The 17,703-nt window shown below is 37.5% G+C and overlaps 1 protein-coding gene across 2 annotated transcripts in view; it reads left to right on the top strand.

Moving 5' to 3' along the window:
• Nucleotides 1–17,703, top strand: part of LOC149261003 (mitochondrial inner membrane magnesium transporter mrs2-like) — a 472,904-nt gene that overhangs the window by 109,177 nt on the left and 346,024 nt on the right. For both annotated transcript variants that reach the window (XM_089421530.1, XM_089421529.1), the window contains exons 2-4: nt 15,759–15,842; nt 16,006–16,079; nt 16,434–16,502. In XM_089421530.1, coding sequence (XP_089277656.1) covers nt 15,759–15,842; nt 16,006–16,079; nt 16,434–16,502 — 227 coding nt within the window. The remainder of the gene's footprint in view (nt 1–15,758; nt 15,843–16,005; nt 16,080–16,433; nt 16,503–17,703) is intronic.

Below are 17,703 nucleotides of genomic sequence, written 5' to 3'. Positions count from 1 at the left end.
TTAAATAGATTGTCCTATTGTTTAGAACCTACTGTGGATGAACCTCTGGTGTACGGTCAATGATATGTGTACATTAGCAACAATGTAAGAATTCTCACACAAGGGAGCAGATGAGAACAATAATGTAAACATGAGGAGATTATTGAAGCTATAGACATGTTGTACACCCATTTGCATTAGCATTAATAGATAACAAAATTATGGGGAAAGTGACCAAATCTCCATCAAAATACTATAAAGTGGCTGAGTTATCATTTTAGACTAAGTCAACCAATAGAGATAAGGATAAAGTACAAAGCATACTGAAGTGCAAAAGGGAAAGTACAAATATAATACTTGTTCACAAATTTTCACTACACTAGCTCTCTTCAATTCCCCCCCATTGAGAGGAAATCATCCCTAATTTTTGCTGAAGATGGGGAAATAATACTGCTGAAATATTGATTAGGACAACCAATGGGCCTGAGTGGACAAAGTGCCCTTGCAACTTACCACGTAAGTGGTGGTTTGATGATGCATAGTGATTATGGTACAAAACATCAAGAAGAGTATCTTTAGGGAGTGGAGGCTGAAAATATGGCATTGTGGCCTCTGAACGTGTGATTAAGACTTGTGCCTCAAAGTGAGTTGGCTCATACAACTTCAATGGACTAATATTCACCACACCATGGATGCCAAATTGAGGTGGGAGCTCCAACTTGAAGGTATCGGGACCCATTTATTGTGTGATGGTGTATGGACTGCATGGAATTGGATTTAGCTTTTGATGTTGTTGATTTTTGAAGCGTTGCTTATATAAATGCAATCAAAGTCGGTCACAACCTCAAAATGTGGGTCAACTCGATGTTGATTATGGAATGTCTTATACTTGTCTTGTGTCTAATGGAGGATGTCATGAACCTCATTGTGGATTTTGGCCAAGTTCTGCACAAAATAAGAAGCATTATCATGCTCATTCTAGTGGGAAGTGGAAGGAGTTGGGAGTGCAACTAAACTCTCATAAGCAACAAGGGGTTGAAAGCGAAAACAAGCCAAAATGAACCTCAAAAAGAGAGTTTCCTTTAGAGGAATGCTTGTCTCTAGTGTAGTGTTGTAAAATATGCAAGTATTCATCCCATTGTTTCTTTTGCTGGTTGGAATGCAAAGGGCATAAATTGAAGGTCTATTCACCATCTATGTTTGGTCTGTTATCGCTCAAACTAGCAGAGGACCTAAAGGGGGATCCCTAAAGGGAAAATGCTAGGGCAAGGTCAACAAATGAAGACTTAGCCCACTGTCACCTTAGCTAAGGCTCCCTTCTATTTATGGACTTTCATTGATGGGAGGAGACCCGATATGTATGGAGTCACTAAGGAAGGATAATTCAATGGGAAGGCACTTAATACCTAGGGTTTAATGAATAATCAAGGATAATGGCTTACCAAGGTGCATAAGACCAAGAAAAGGCTTGTGAAGGTTTTATATGATCAACTAAAGGAGCCATAAGCCTTCAAAAAGCCCTAAGTTGAAGCCTAGTGTTAGGTTAGGGTTTCCCTAGGGCAAAATTACCTAGGGCTTGTGATGCCAACCCTAAGGAGGCAATATTTACCATGGAAAATGCTAGATTTTGATGCAATGAGACTCAGTTGACATGTATGACCTTACAATGAGCCAACACACACCTCCTAGTTGAATTCGGCCCTATGCCCTAGCCTAATGACTCTCCTTGAAGGGCCAAAAATTGTAGGAGGAGAAACATAGGTTTAGAAATATTTTCAATGATGTATGATCACCTATGTGGATGCCAGTGCTTGTTCCTTGGGTGATGGAGTCTAAGGGAAACCTACTTATGGAGATATCTAACCCTAGAATGGAGTAAGGGAATGAAAAACCCTAGTTTTCAAAACCCTAGCTACTGTTTTATGAGGGGATAAACTCAAGAAGAGAGCTTACTTGATGTTCTTTAAGGGATGTCATACATTCAAACATTTAATACATCCCCAAGATTCCTTAGAAACATTTTCAATTTAACAAGAGCATAGAAACCCTCAAGAGTAGGACCCTCAAAAGAAGTGGACAAGGGGGTGGCCTTTTGTAATAATCTATGGTGCTCCAAATGACATGTGGGGGCACACAATTGTCCTCATGGGTCTCCAAACAAATCAAAGATGTTTGTAGATCGTCTGCACGGGCTAGGATGGTGGTGTTGGTGATGCCACATTATCGTGCAAGTCCTAGATCACCTACCAAGTGTATGGTGCAAATCTGGGGCCAGCTGGGCATGATGGATTAGGTGCATCTCCCTCGTCCAATAAGTGAACCACGAGCAATCTTTGAATGGCTGTGGGGATCCATGGAGTGTTGTCTGTTGTTGTGGAGGCCCATGGCTTTCAACACACACCCTACAAGTGCCAATGTAGCCCTCTGAAGGATTAATACCCCATATATGGAGACAAAACCCAAAATGGAGACCATTTGTAATCTTGCATAAGATCCAATGCGTCCCCTAGCCTTCCATTACAACAAGTCATTAGAGAAATAGAGTAAATGAGCTTACCAAATCATGGACCTCAGGTGGGGACTTCATAATGGCCTGCCCTTCCATAATGGGCTTCGGGATGTGTCAGTGTCTCCTAAAATCCAAATGGGGTTAACCAATAATCCTGTTAGGTGGTTTCTACTTCTAAAGGGGATGATATAAGGGGTACATGCTTCAAAAGGCAGTGGCATGTGACAGATAGGTGAATGGAGTAGGGGTGAGAAGGGGCAGCCCTGGGTCACATGTTGGGGTACAAGGGTAGCTAATAAGAGGGAAGCCCACACTCGAGTTTATAATGTATAGGAGGGAGCAATCGTGGTACTTGAGGTGCCCCAACCTTGATTTTTCAACCCTTCTTTATATGACTTTTGCCTTTTTATGATTTTCTTTGATTAACTGCTCGGGGCTCAAGGGGTGAGAGCACGATGTATAAGATATAGCAGTGAATACCCCCTTTTAGGGTTGGGCAGTTCATTGCCCACTAGGGGTTGAGACAATCATGGGTTTCAATATAATGAAGGAGGTTAATAGAACTTGTAGGAACCAGGATGATGGCCATGATGATGGGGTAGAGCTCATGTGTTGGGTTTTGCCCATGTGCTAAATGTGTTTGTCCCGACGATCTTTTACATTTTGTGGTACACTTTCCTGTTCAATGTGGCCATATATGATTTTATCTTTATTTTTAGTTGCATCAACCTCCGGGCTTCATTCCAGGCTATGTCTCAAGGTGTGGGAAAGGGGAAGGGCATACTAACCCTATGTTGACCCAGTGGAGAAATGTGGGCCGAGGTGGGAGAAATGATGAATGGGGTAATAATGAATGGAAAGAGGGTAAGATAAGCGGATAGGGGAGCGAGACCATGCAACAAAAATATGGATTTCCCATGAAATACCATCCCTAGAGCGAAATGGTCAATAAAAGAGATCCCACGGGACTAGAATCCATGGTTAATACGTAAAAGGGGTCTAGGGGACAAGAGCACAGACCTAGACCATTCTTTCCATAGAATCCCCCCATTAATCCATGCCCAAAAGTGTCCATGATAAGCAAACTACAATACTCAATTTCCAAATGACAAGGCATACTTTTAGATTCGGGAGACCCATCTTCAAACCTAAATTGCTGGAAACGCCTAGGTAAGTCGCTAGAAACGCTGTTCACCGAATCTGAAACGGATTTTGGTACGAAACGGTACAGATACGTACGTAAACTGTATTGATGCCGTTTTTGAAATGCCAGAAACTGCAAGCCCGTTTTTCTCCCGCGTTTTGGGTTTTTTTGGTAGTTTTTGGACGTTTCTGGAAATCTGGATAGCTCAAGTTGTATCTGGACTACCGTTCGACGTTACAGCTTGAGCTTTGAAACATCTAACTCCTAAATACACCATCATTTTTACCTAGCACTAATAATGAAGTCCCTACTTAACAACAATAAATTAAAGAAATGGTGGTTCCCTTTTCTTTATGACTTAAAGTTTGAATGCAGATGGAAAATGTTCTTATGTTGTTATTTGTTCTATATATAGAGTTAAATTTATATGTGTCTTGTGATTAAGGGGACATTGGATTGGATATTACTATTGTTATTGGTATTTTAACATCAGCAGATTTTCAAGCCAAAGAAACTCGAGGATGTTGATTGTGAAGTTGCTGACATTCTCACCTCAACATCATCAACCCTTTAACGAACCCACATTTCACATTTCAACAACAACAAAAAGTATAACAATATTAAGCATGTCTACAAAGAAGAACAAGGTTCCTCTTTTCCAATCATTCTTTTCAACTGGGCATCATAGTCCCTCTGCAACACTCAATCCCCTATGGCTCTCATCATTATCCACTCAAAATGAAAGACATCAATCCCCTCCAAATAAAATGACATGTCCCAACAACATATGATATGTATTCAAGTAATATCTCCACTAAAACAATAAACCGATTTTTGAGTAGTACTCAACATTTAAAGCAGTTTCATGACAGAATGAGGACTTAGTGACATGAATGATGACATATTTGATGATATGTAAAAGTAATTTATGATGGTGTTTTAACTTTTAAACTTTCAAGTTTTGAACAACCATATGAAGTTTGAATAATGGTAGTAGACTGCCAGTACTTTTAGATATAATCTAGATTCTAAAAGATGAATGGTAATATGAAATTCTTATATATATATATATATATATATATATATATGTGCCGTTTCTTGCCGTATCGTATCCAGATTTTTTGAAAATGTCGTATCTGTTTCAAACCCCGTATCCGTATCTGTTCCTGTATTTGTTTTAGTGCAACTTAGCTTCAAACATACAATCATGGCAGATGGGCGAGGGACCACATGGCTGGCTCAGGTGGTAGAGAAATGGTACAATGAGCTCGCTGGTGGCTGCCGGTTGAGGACCATCCTGGAGAATTTTTTTCTCCTAGGGATATTACCCAAAAAATGGTGGGTAATAGGATCCACTAGAGGCAATTAGTCCATGTCATGAAACACAGAAGGAGCGCTACCTGTGGCTTTGATACCACTTGTTGGAATCACGATTGCCGTTAGACCAAAATCCGCAGGCATTAGTCTCCGCTACAATCACCAGAGTTAGGATTCACGAGAGACGGTTAGTCCATGTCACGAAACACACGTGGGGTGCTGAAACCAATGTCCAACAAGATTATAGTCAAGACCAGTCAATCTTCTAGGCCACCCCTTTATCGATGCTAAATGCCCAAAACAAGCAAGTATAAGCACCCGATTGCAAAATGATCAAAGTACCTTTTGAATAGCAACCTACCTTCGTCCAAGTGGAAATGCCAAATGGTGAGGGGTATGTGGTTGATGCAGATGGAAAAAGCATATGGCATATCATGAAGTGAATCTTAGGGGTCGCTGTTTGGCTAGTTATCCAATGAGGTAGGAAGGTTTTCTCCCATGGGGTTACCCATTTTGGTGGGTAACATGTACAATTATACAGATCCATATGGTACTGTCCATATGATTGTATGGAATTGCTATATCGAATTGTGTGCTGCTTAGGAATGGCTCTTCCTTGGTTAGCTTCTCTCTTTGCTCAACTGCAAGTTTGCTACAAACTACTAGGACGTCGAATTCTTTTGGCTGCAATTGACCATGATGATAAAAGTTAACCATTTATTGATTTGGTAATTTAAGAGATAAGGCATGGATTTGTTGTAGATGGGATGTGTATGTCAAAACCCTAGAGAGTTATTGTTGTTCATCAAGGAGAGCTTGAGCCTTGTTAGTGACTTTGCATTGAAGGACCATGTGTCTTAGAAATGTCCATACTTGTTTTGATTGGAGCACCACTTCTTTTTTGTCCAAGACTTCAGTTGCAAGTGTTGTTCTAGGAGGCCTTGAGTTTTGTCGATTTCTCTTGGGATGACTCTTGGAATTGGTAGGGAGTTGAGAAGAGGAAACCAGCTTCATTTGATTGGCAGTGTTGGTTTTAGGCAACATATCCTTTATCTTGGAAGCAAGTTGAAGGCGTGCTCTAGGGAAGCTAGTTCTAGTTCCTTCCTTACATGTGGCAATAACACGTAAATGAACTTAACACAGTGTGCCATTAAAGTCTCTTACTTCGAGCTTGATGGATATTTTGTTGATGACATCATTAAAGTGTTGGACACATTGTCTTGGAATTTGTTAATGCTATAACCACTTTGCTAGCATTGCTAACCTCTTACAAACTACATCTTTGAAGTTTCCCCAACTGCCAATTAGGGTTTAGACATTAGTTGCCAAATGTTGGGTCTGGTTTTATGAGCATGTGAGGGATTGTATTCCTTGTAAACTTCAATGAGTAGAATCTTCTTGGCCTTTGTTATGTTTTATTGGGTTGTGAAATAACCTTCCATGTTTGTGTATCCAAGATTTGAGCTTGTTATTGTCAAGAGCCCCAAAAAATATAGGCACTAATTTGCTTGGTGAATAGTGGGTTGATATTGAGGTTATAGTTGGGATTATTTATGGTTAGTGATGAGTTGTTGGAACTTGGAATATATTCATTGTACTTGGCAAAATTTTAGGATCTATTTTCCGTTTGAGTTTTCCTGGAAAGAAAAATTCCATCGTACAACTATAATTCGACAAATTGGAGAGCTTGGAGGAATATTTTGGGTGGGAAGAAAATCCCAAAGAACATTGAAATGGTGAAGTTCTTGGCTCTTGATAATACTTAATCTCTAAGACTTTGATACCATTTGATATGAACACACTACCAACAATGTAAGAATATAGTAAGAAATAAGAGAGCATAAGAGAACATGCATGCAAGTATGGGAGGAGATTATTGGAACTGTATACTTGTTGTGTACCCGTTTATATTACTATATATAGAGTACAAATTTGTGGGGAGAATGATCAAAGTTGACCAAGTTCCAAATACAATAAAGTGGGTGAATGGTCAATTTAGACTAAGTCACAAAAGAGATAACGATAAAGTAAAAAATAGAATAGTACAAATGTTCACAATGTTACCTAGATTAAGTCTTATTAGTGAGACTCTTCTCTCTAGTTCAATTGTTTTGAGAAACTCTTTGCTTTGAGATGTAACTAAAAATGTGAAGGCAATGAGCTTGATTCCTCCCTTCATTTAATAATTGACTTTTCATGATTGTTGAGGCGGTGGAAGACAACTCCATGGATACTTGTAATGGGTATACTTGCAAATCTTTCCCATGTTGGAAGAATGAGTTAGATGTGGTGTTGAAGTCATGGCAGACTAAAGAGCTTTAACCATCATAAATTGCAACAGGGGGTGGGGCTCAATGTTGAGGAGTGGGTGCTCGAGTCAAGAAAACTTCTTAGTCTTTCCAATCACCTTTTCTAGCAAAGGGTGGATTTCTAAGGGCACACATTGCTCTTTCTTGGCAGTGATTACCTTATTTGTGAGCCAACATACCCACTAATTGGATGACCTTCTAATGTGGTCAAACTTGCATAGTTGACAAAATCTAATGGCTTGCCTAATTGAAGAGGGACGATTGGACATCCCCCGTGATGTGATATGAGTTTTTCCATTGAGATGATCAATTACCACTTTAAAATCACCTTTGGAAATGATATTCTCAAAGCTTGGTTTTAAGGCTTGAATAATGCCCATTACCAGATCTTCTCTCTTTGCTTTGTTATTTGACTTCTTTCCTTGTAATTTATTAACAAATTTAATGATATTTCCTTGATAGTCTATGACTATTCCTTTCACCCTAACAAGACTAGGGCTTCCTTTGGAAGTGTTTCCATAGTTGAACTTTATTCATCATTTAAGGGGAGAGTTTTCCATACTCGAAGAGATTGATGAAATTGTTCAATAGAAGTAATATAAATAGAATGATAAAACAAAAAAAACAATGGCACAATCGCACACAACATAGAAAAGATTTTCATAAGACAATAATTAGGTGTACCACGAGATCGATTAACCCGAGTATGTTAATTGAGATTAGATTACATCTCTAATCCCTTAAGTGGGATTCAATTACAATGGATCTAAAACTATGGAATGAAACTACCTGATAAACCTGCAAATGCACCTATCACAACTAGTGAAGAAACTAAGAAACAAATGTGTCGGGCAAAGAATACAACACATGTTGCTAGCATTTGGGCTTACTTGAATTTCCATCCTTTAACGAGGATTAAATAACATAAGTCACATCCATTGAGACAATAATTTTTCATTTTTGTTAAATTGTTCTTTAAATTTTTGTTTTTGGGACTTGGTTTAACACTTTTAGATGAGATTCAAAATCAAAGGTACTTCCTTGCAATAGTACTAGGATGAGCAACATTTTGGGAACTATTTTTAAAGTTTGGAATGCGACATGGACAATATTTATGTTGGAAAATCAAGTTATTTAAAGATTAGTGTTATTTTCCTTACTTGATAATTACTTGTGATAGGCCTTTTATTACTTTTATTTCTTCTTCATCAAGCAATTACCAAACATGAAGATCACAAGAACACAGAACACATGATATAGGCTCCAAGCCAGGGCAAAATCCCTGCAAGTGGAAAACCCAGAAATAATACTTCTCTTCTTCTAGAATCAAATCAAAGTGAGACTTCCAAGACCCAAAGACCAAGATCAAGATTCCCTACAAGTAGCAAGTTAGCCCTCCAACAAGATCTCTTCCAAACAAGTGAAAGTCAACCGTAGTCAACAAAGGTCAAACTCTCAAAATTATGCTTTAGTCAAAGTTTCAACCTCTACTTTATGTTTGCAATTCAGACCTGCAATTCTCAGCACTGCAACTCGCACAAAAACCCTAATTTCTTTCATGTGCGCAGGAAAAGGTCAGATTACAAGTCTTCTTCCTTCGCTTTGACTTCTTCTTTTATCCTTGAATTTTTGCTCTTGAATACGTTATTGTCTAGTTGCAGGTCGAACTTGTGGTGTATCCCCAAATGAGTCGAATTCTCTTCCTATATATACTCTTCTCAAGAGGTCGAATAGGCTTCTCCTAGGCCGACTTATCCTTGGCAGGGCTGACTTGGTCTTGGAGGACAAAATGACTTTTCTAGACTCAAAAATAATGATTTTCTTTTGTTACAAAGAGTCCAAATAGGACTATAATACATGACAAATATTTTTCTTTGACTCAACAAGCCCTAGAAGCATGAAGAACATGCTTTGACCTAGACTTGAGCATGAAACCCATGCTTGAACAAATAAAATTCTTTTTCTCTTTTTATAAAAATATACAATATCATGATTACAAAAGTCATTATGAAGACCAAATTACCATCCAAATAAGCATCCTTATGAAAGTCCCAACCACGATGCCATGGGGTTAAGCACACTTGGGAAATACAACACTGTCACCTTAGTGCAATCTCCCCTTCACTTTAGGCTAACTCCTTGGAGCCATGGGGAGTATCCCAATCTATGGAAACGAACCTGAAAAGTATATTGTTGTATGCACAATACAGTTCACTTCAAGCAACACTTACCTCAATATGCAGTTAGATAGACAAGTGGCATCAAAGAATAAGATGCCTTAAGAATATTCAACGAAACACTAGGGACTCAATCACCACTATCTAGAGAGGATTAGGAGATAGGTAATGAATGCTGATATTTGAAATAGATGTTAGCTATAGCAAAACTACAAATTAGCTCCATGAAATCACTCTTCAAGCTAGAGAATAAAAGCCTTTACCATACAAGAGTGAAATACTATTCAATAAATCAAGGACAAATTATATAATTGAGTTACCTCTTGATAGTACACTATAAATTGAACAAGCTTGCTACTGTCCACAATTTCCAGAATCTGATTTATGAACAAAAATGCAGAAAATGCAGATTTTGAGTGAGGAAAAGCCAACTAAGAGTGCCTAAAAGCACCTTTGATGTTAGATATTTGATACCTTTTCTATGGCAATGAAAAATATATGTAAAAAATACTCTAACAATGATAAAATACAAGCTCAAATGATATACAAATATGAAATTAGCATTAACTTGTATGACTAGGTGGAGAATTCCCCTAGGGTTTCACCAAAATTCTTCAAAATGAAATCTAAAGACAATGAAACGCTTAGGAGATTAATTTCACCCTTAGATTGTGTTAAATAAGTTCGATAAACAATCCAAGAGTGAAATATAATCTAGGTTAGGGTTAGAATGCACTTTTTAGGGTTATGTTGGAAATAATACTGAGAGGGGGGGGTGAATCAATATTATTAAGTCAAATTCTTTTTCAATTTATACAAAGATTTGTATACGCTACTTCAGTGAATGAAAATAGCGTGTATACGCAACTCTGACTAATGAAACTCGCGTATAACTACCAGACTTATAATTTAATTTATTTTTCAAATGTTGATCATTAATCTGTGTGTCAGAACCATATAACAGTAAGCAGGAACAGAAAAGTAGAGCAAACAGTCACACAAAAGAACACAAGATATAAGGTGGAAACCCAATGTGGATGAAAACCACCTGTTGCAATATGTCTCTATCTTCTTTTAATTAGAAACTTCTTTTTACAATGATTCTGTACTGGTGCAGTCTTATACCAGCACGCAGATTTCAACCTGCAGAAGGCTACAACCTTCTCTCATTCTCCAGCTTCTCCTGGAAGGGAGCTACAACCCCCTTAGCTTTTGTACTAGCTGAGGTACTAGTACGTAGGTGCTGACCTACAGAAGGCTTCAACCTTCTCTTTTCTTCCAGGGACCACGTTTCATAAATTTTCAGACTGGATCCATGTATATCAATCAAACATCAAGTATATCTGCATTAACCAAACTCCTTTGTGCAAACAAATACTGAATCAACCAATAAATTCTCAGAATGCTGTAACCAAAAAACAGTACCAGTAACCAGACACCAATTCTGAACCCAGAACACTGCAGCAATAAATAGAAGCAGCTAAAACATATTTCAAGAGACGTACGCTACTTCACCAATATAAACCTGCGTACATACGCAACTATGCCAAAACCAACCAGCGTATACGCAGTCTTCACTTGCTTAACCTGCGTGTATACGTGCCTCTGCTGTGTCGAACCTGCATACAGATATATAAAAGAGAATTTATCCTTTTACTTAATCAGACATCAGTTATACCCAGATTATCAGACTTATAGATCTAATCATGCGCCAAATATACTAGATCAAAATCACACAATGATACTACTATTCAAGCTTTGAGATCTTGACCCATCAATAGATCTTAACCATCGTGTAATGCTCAGGTTCCTCCTTGATTCAGACCCAGCTGTAACTCACCAACCAATCACCAGTATTCCAGATCTTGCTTCTCTCAAGATATTCAACATATAAGTCAATGCCTTGCCAAATGATCTCCTTCCCTTTTTATAGTCTTAGGCCTTACTCAAACCATGGTCCAAAACCATTGAGATCTAATACTAGGGACCCAATACTTGGGTTCAACACTTTAAATGCAATACCAAGGACCAAAACCATAGGTTCAAATATGTCGGACTAAATACCATGGACCAACCATAAGTTTTCCCACATGTATGCGCTTTTCTTTGCATGGAAGTGCGTGCATACATATACGTGCCTTTTGATCGGTACAACCGCGTGTGTATGCGATTTTGTTAAGATGAACTTGCGTATACCTCATTTTCTTTCATTCTGAGAGCCTGAACTGTGATCTGCCCTTTGAGTGAGTTGCCATCAAGGACAACACCTGTGCCATAGTGCCAAACCTGTGCCATAATGCCAACAGGTTAAACCCAAGCTTTAGAATTTTGCCATAAATTAAATTTTAGAGTTGGTAAAGATGTTAAATCAATCGAAAATATATTAGATAAAACCTTCAAGCATGTGGTGCTACTTTGCCCAATTAGGGTTAGAAATCATCAATTCAATGTAAACCCTTGGAAAAAAATGTCTAGAAAATGGAATAATCTGTTAACTTTGCACTAGACAATGGATAGATATTTTTTTGATGTTATATCTTTTATATTTGTTTTTGTATTTTTTATATTTTATATGACATTAAGCGAAAAGATTTGAATTTTTGGGTTTTTTTTGGTTGGCTGTTAGGAGTAAGCTTAGTTCCTTCCACTTCGAGATTATGGGGTCAAGTAAGATGCCTCTCTAAGATTTGGTTATTCTAAGCTTATGGATTAGAATAAGAGACTAGGGTGTAGAGAGCAAGATATCTCTTGTCTAATCAAGACAAGTCATGAAAACCAAGGCCCTACAAACCCTAAATGTCCTCCTTCCAAGTGAGAAAAGTATGCCCTTCAATGCATCGATCTTGCTAGCTAGTAGAAGTTGTGGCATTTACAAATATATATTCAATGAATCAAGAAAAATAACCAACAAAGATAGAGCTCAAATGAGTTGACATCGAAAACACCAAGAAATGATCTTCTATTAATGGCTTAAGAGGGTATTCTCCAACAATTCATAACAATTTGGAATGAGAGGAGGGCCTTTATTTATAGATGACACTCACAACTCTTTTTCATTCTCTATTCCTTAATTCTAGCCTAAGGAAACTTATAAATGATTTCTCAGCCACATAACTTGGAGACTAAGCCATTTAAAACAAGTAAATGATACATTAATTGCATAACACAAAAGAGGTGATGCCACCCTTCTAGGAGGAGCGATTTTCCTTTAGGGTACAACGTTCCATCTAATTTTCATTGGGGAAGCCTCAGCAGTCAAAACAAGGCAAGGAATGATCCTTGCCCACCTTAGCTCCATTGTCATCCTCAAACAATTGAAACAACCTTTCCAAAATTTAACAAGAGACCTCTAAATGTGGACCACTCCTCTATTTGAGCTATTAAGTCTTCAAATCATGATCATAAGTTATCTCCTCATCATCTAAATGACCTTAAGTGATTGCAATATCATAAGTGACATATCACTCAAGTGCCTAGTTTTAAAAACCGGTTTGGTTGAACTAAAAATCGATCAAACGACTAGTTAGCTCCCTGATATATCAAACTGGCCTAACAAATCCGATTAGTTGGTTGGTCAAGACCAATTGGCTACCAAATCGGCCAGTTTTGGTACCAAACTTGCTGATTTGGTACCAAACCGACTGATTTTTGTTAAAAATCCAGCGAGTTAGGAAGCCACATGGTTGGGCATGTTATGGGACTCCCAGGTGGTTTTTGGAGGTGTTTTTTTGCAAACCATTGTAGGTCCCTTCTAAATATGGGTTGCCAAGCTTATAAAAGGTGCCTAAGCTCCCATTTGCCTCACACATTTGATTTCTAGTGTTTGTGTGCATGGACAGTTTTGCACCAACATTGAGTTTTGGAGCAACAACAAGAATTTTGGAGATTCTTTGTCATCTTGGAGCTAGTTTGGAGCTGTCTAGTGGGGTTGGGGGTGTTTCTCCCAATGCAGATCTGGTAGTTGAACAAAGCGCTGAAGGAAGTGAACCAACAAGATCAGGCATGGCACATGGTGACTCGTGAGGGAAGCAATAGTCGCGCAGCTCGACAAACTTGTGCTTCTAGTCCTGTTAGGCCTAATGTTGTTGCTCATGCTACTACTAGTACTACTATTGAGGCTGGCGAGGAGTTTGAGGAGTTCTCAAACTCTGAGCTAGATCATGTTTGTGTAGCTCCTATTGATGATCCCATGTGGAGTAGTGGTGATGAGTTTGATGAGTGATCATGTCGATTAGTGATTTGTAGTAGGCTAGTGGCTTAGTAGCTTGAGTTGTAGCATTGTTTTGGACGTAGGAGGCCTTTTAGAGCCTCATTCTAACATCGCTTTTTGACTCTAGAGGCCATATAGAGCCTCATTGGTTTTGTATTTTGTCAATGATATCATTGATATTTATTGCACTCGATGCCATTTTGATATATGCTCCCTTACATGATATATAGATTAAAAAACTTTTCATATTTTGTCTCTAATGGTTTCGAATCATGGTTTGTAATCTTAAAAATATTTTTTTCATTAAAATTAATTAATTTATGTATTTTTTCCAATTCCGGTTTATTGAATACGGTTCGATTTAGTTTGATCTGGTTCTTGTTCGAATCACGGTTAGATAGGCGACCGGTTTGAAACCCAGTTCCGGTTTTTAAAACTATGCTCAAGTGGCCCCTCCAAGTCCAAATAATCTCAAATTGAGCCCCAAGGTTGTCATAAATGCCCACATGTGTAGGTCAGTCCTCAATAATTGATGAAAATCAGCTGAAAATTACCAAAATAATGAGAGCACTCTAGCATCTTCAACATGTGTGCAGAGGGTGTCCATGTGGATGCAATTAGCCCATCCTTGCCTTGAAGTGTGTGGCCAATGCCTTGATATATGTGATATGCCTCAAGAATTGTGAGACTGCCTCCATCTCAAGGTGACCAAGCATGAGTACAATCACCTCCAATGGTGAAGTGTGTGCCCAAGCATGAGTACAATCACCTCCAAAGGTTCACGGCCAAAGTGTTGTACATACATTAGAAAGAGAGGGTCAATGTAGGGTAAAATAGGTGTGCTAAACCATGGGTGTGACAACCCTTACAAAGCGCAATTATCTTTACATAGCAAATAAAATGAGTAGCTGGGGGCTTCCATAAATCACGTATTCTAGATCCATCTCAAATTGACTGAATAACTAGCGAGGACATAATTGCCCAACATGATGGGAGTTACCACCTTCGAAGGATAGTTGGCTAGAGCAATAGAACCAAGAATCTTGAGAATGGGTACTAAAAGGACCTGCCATGACCATCCACTAGAGGGGATCTGGGCTACTAACTAACCAACACTTGTACGTCAATCATCCCAAAATGGCCACATACAACAAAATCACCACACTTATGGCTCATCATAATGGCACATCTCGTGAAAAAAAATGTATATGAGGTATAACACTATTGGTAGATGAGGTGTTACAATACGGAGACACCAACTAGATAAAGTTTGGGACTCTCTTGGAGAGAGTGATAACTCGGTGAAGAAATCATAAGGCTAACATATTTTCATTGTAAAATCTATTTATTGATAGTAGGATACAATGCTATGAAAACTATATCAATTGTAATGTAAAGTGCGTGTATTTTTGAGCAAAAGAACATAGACCATGGGGTTTAATTAAGGATGCCATCAATATGCATATGATTTCATACTTGTTAGGACTTGGAGGTGAGAGGCTTTTGTGCTTTCTGCTGTTTTAAAATAATGAACAGGAGAATGTTAGTGTGTTCATATTGTTTAACTCTTATTACTATGATTGGGTGTCCTTGAAGAGTTCATAAACCAAAGGCTGTCGTAATGAGGCTTATCTTCCTACTTATTAGTTAATGCAGATAGGTAATCACACTAGATTGCGATGAATGAAATCCCTTCTATCATTTTTTTTAAAACATAAGCCTTTATGTTGCTAGACTTGCATCTATACTTTGTATGGAATTAAATGGTGAGAAGAATATCTAATCTCTATGCAGTATATTTCCTCAACCAAGTGATCGAGATTGCATATCTTATGTGGCCCTAATAGGAAATAACTATTTATAATCATTGCACTTGTCTTGTAAGACATGCCATTTAAGGATATTACATAACAACGAATAAATACTTAATGCATTTATATTGTGCTGATTAAATGTTTGGTTACTTTATTTTATTTTTCTTTTTTTCTATTTTTATTCCTGAGAATTTGTGCTCTATTGCAAACACCATGTTATAGGACACCGTGGATGTGATACATAATGTTAGAGTGGGTGAGTTTGAAGCTTTTTAACTGTCTTTTTATTTGCTTTGCAGGGCATTCACCCAAGAGACATGGACTTGCTGGTTGGAAATTTTTTCATACCTAAACGCTCTACTATTGCTTTGAGGAGAGAGAAGGTGCACTATGCTGGCTGAAATTTCTTGCAATATTGATGCTGGTTTTATCAAGAGAGAACATTTTCTCTTTCTATATGAGCCAAGTATATTGTTTATTGGTTCGGAAACAACGTTGGGTTAGTTAATCAATTACATCTAATTATTTGGTTATTGTGTGGTGTAGGTGTTGATAAGAATGGAAAACGTCAGAGCTCTTGTTTTCAAGAATTATTGTTTTCTTTTTGACATACACCCACGGTTGGATAAATACCATGCCTTTTGTTCTTGAAGTTTTAAAATCTAATACTTAAATTTTGTTCCAATAATATTTTGCCTAGCAATCATTAAACTAATACAATTCAGTTAGCTTTCAAAGCTTAGTATGCTTGATTCAATATTTTTTTCTAAAAGAGGAATTAAAGTAGTAACCTTGTGATGGTGGTGATTTTTGTAAGATCGAAATGGTTAGTTGGATATAAAAGTAAAAGGATTAGAATCACATGTTTTTTTCAATGAGAAGTAGAACTCAAAGGCATCTGTCTTCAAATTATTGAATTTTAAGTTTTAGAGGATATGAGATAATTGTATTAATGAAATAGGTTTTGTTGGCAGGAAAGGGTTACATAAATCACAACTTCTTTCACCAAAAATATGTGTCTCACGCCAAGAGGCTTTGCAAAAGTTAGTGACATTCTCTCTTCTTTTTTCTTCATGACTTGTATAAATTCATTTTTGATGTTTTTATATGCAAGATTAGTTATTGTTAAATTACTTTCTTTACAAAGGAACTAACCTTTTTTGTTGTTGTTTATGCTCTCATGTATATATTTGGCTTATTAGTTTTTCTTTTTCGAAGATATGACTTTGTAGAATGCCCCCTTCCTCAAAACCTCAGATGGAGGGCCATATTAACCTTCATCGCACATGAATGGCTAGTAACCCCAAAGGCCTTGTTGCAAATGGATCCTTTGACCTCCCATCACCACTGTGACTTTTCTGATATGTTTGAACCAACTGAGCTACGCCTTAGGGGGCTATATGGCTTATTAGTTATATAGGATCATGAAATCCAATTTTAGTTGTTTTTATTTCTCTCTCTAGGGAAACCTATTTTGATATTTTTAGGCATGGAGATTTTTTTGTATATCTTGACAGCTGCCATGGCAGTGCAATTTATATCTATGTTACTAGAAACTTGATTAGCATTGCTCTTCCTATTTTCATTCCCATTCCCATCTTGACACTAAATTAATACATAAATAATTAACCATATATGAAAAATACATGCACATGTGCAAATTACGGTGTTTCTCATCCATTGAAATTCTCTAGCCTTCTTTCTTGTTTTGTTGTTGTTTCCAATTCCCTTTCTTACATCTTTCTTTTGGTAATAGAGGTACATATTTCAAATACCATAGGTGTACCACAATGTGTATGGATTTATTCTTTACCTATAACTAGTCTACCTAATGAGGGGGAATGTTTAACCCGATATTGTTCTTGGAGCCACATTGCCATGATGCATGATCAATTGTTGTGATATTAAGATGCAGTTAATGAAAAATTGAATTAGTATTCTTGGTGTCTATCAAAAAAGAGTAAGGGAAAGTATTAATATGAACTATATATTAGTATATTAAAATTCTCATGAATATAGTATTGAAAATAGAGAGAAATAAATGTGTTAGGTACACAAAACACTCTTTAAAGGATTTATGGCAATATTTTTTTGCATGCCTATAATACAAAGAAGTTTCTTTGTTACATTGATTCACTGATAACATTGTTTTACAATTCATGAATTTGATTTAGTAAATTTTAAGATCGGACAAAGTATCATTGTGTGGAAGTGTTCAATCCGAAAGTTTATAGGGTGGGTTGG

This window comes from Pinus tabuliformis, chromosome 6 (assembly GCF_031772625.1).
Source record: "Pinus tabuliformis cultivar Carrire ecotype Pingquan chromosome 6, CPIR1, whole genome shotgun sequence".
Taxonomy (NCBI): domain Eukaryota; kingdom Viridiplantae; phylum Streptophyta; class Pinopsida; order Pinales; family Pinaceae; genus Pinus; species Pinus tabuliformis.
This window is presented reverse-complemented; position numbering and strand designations above follow the sequence as displayed.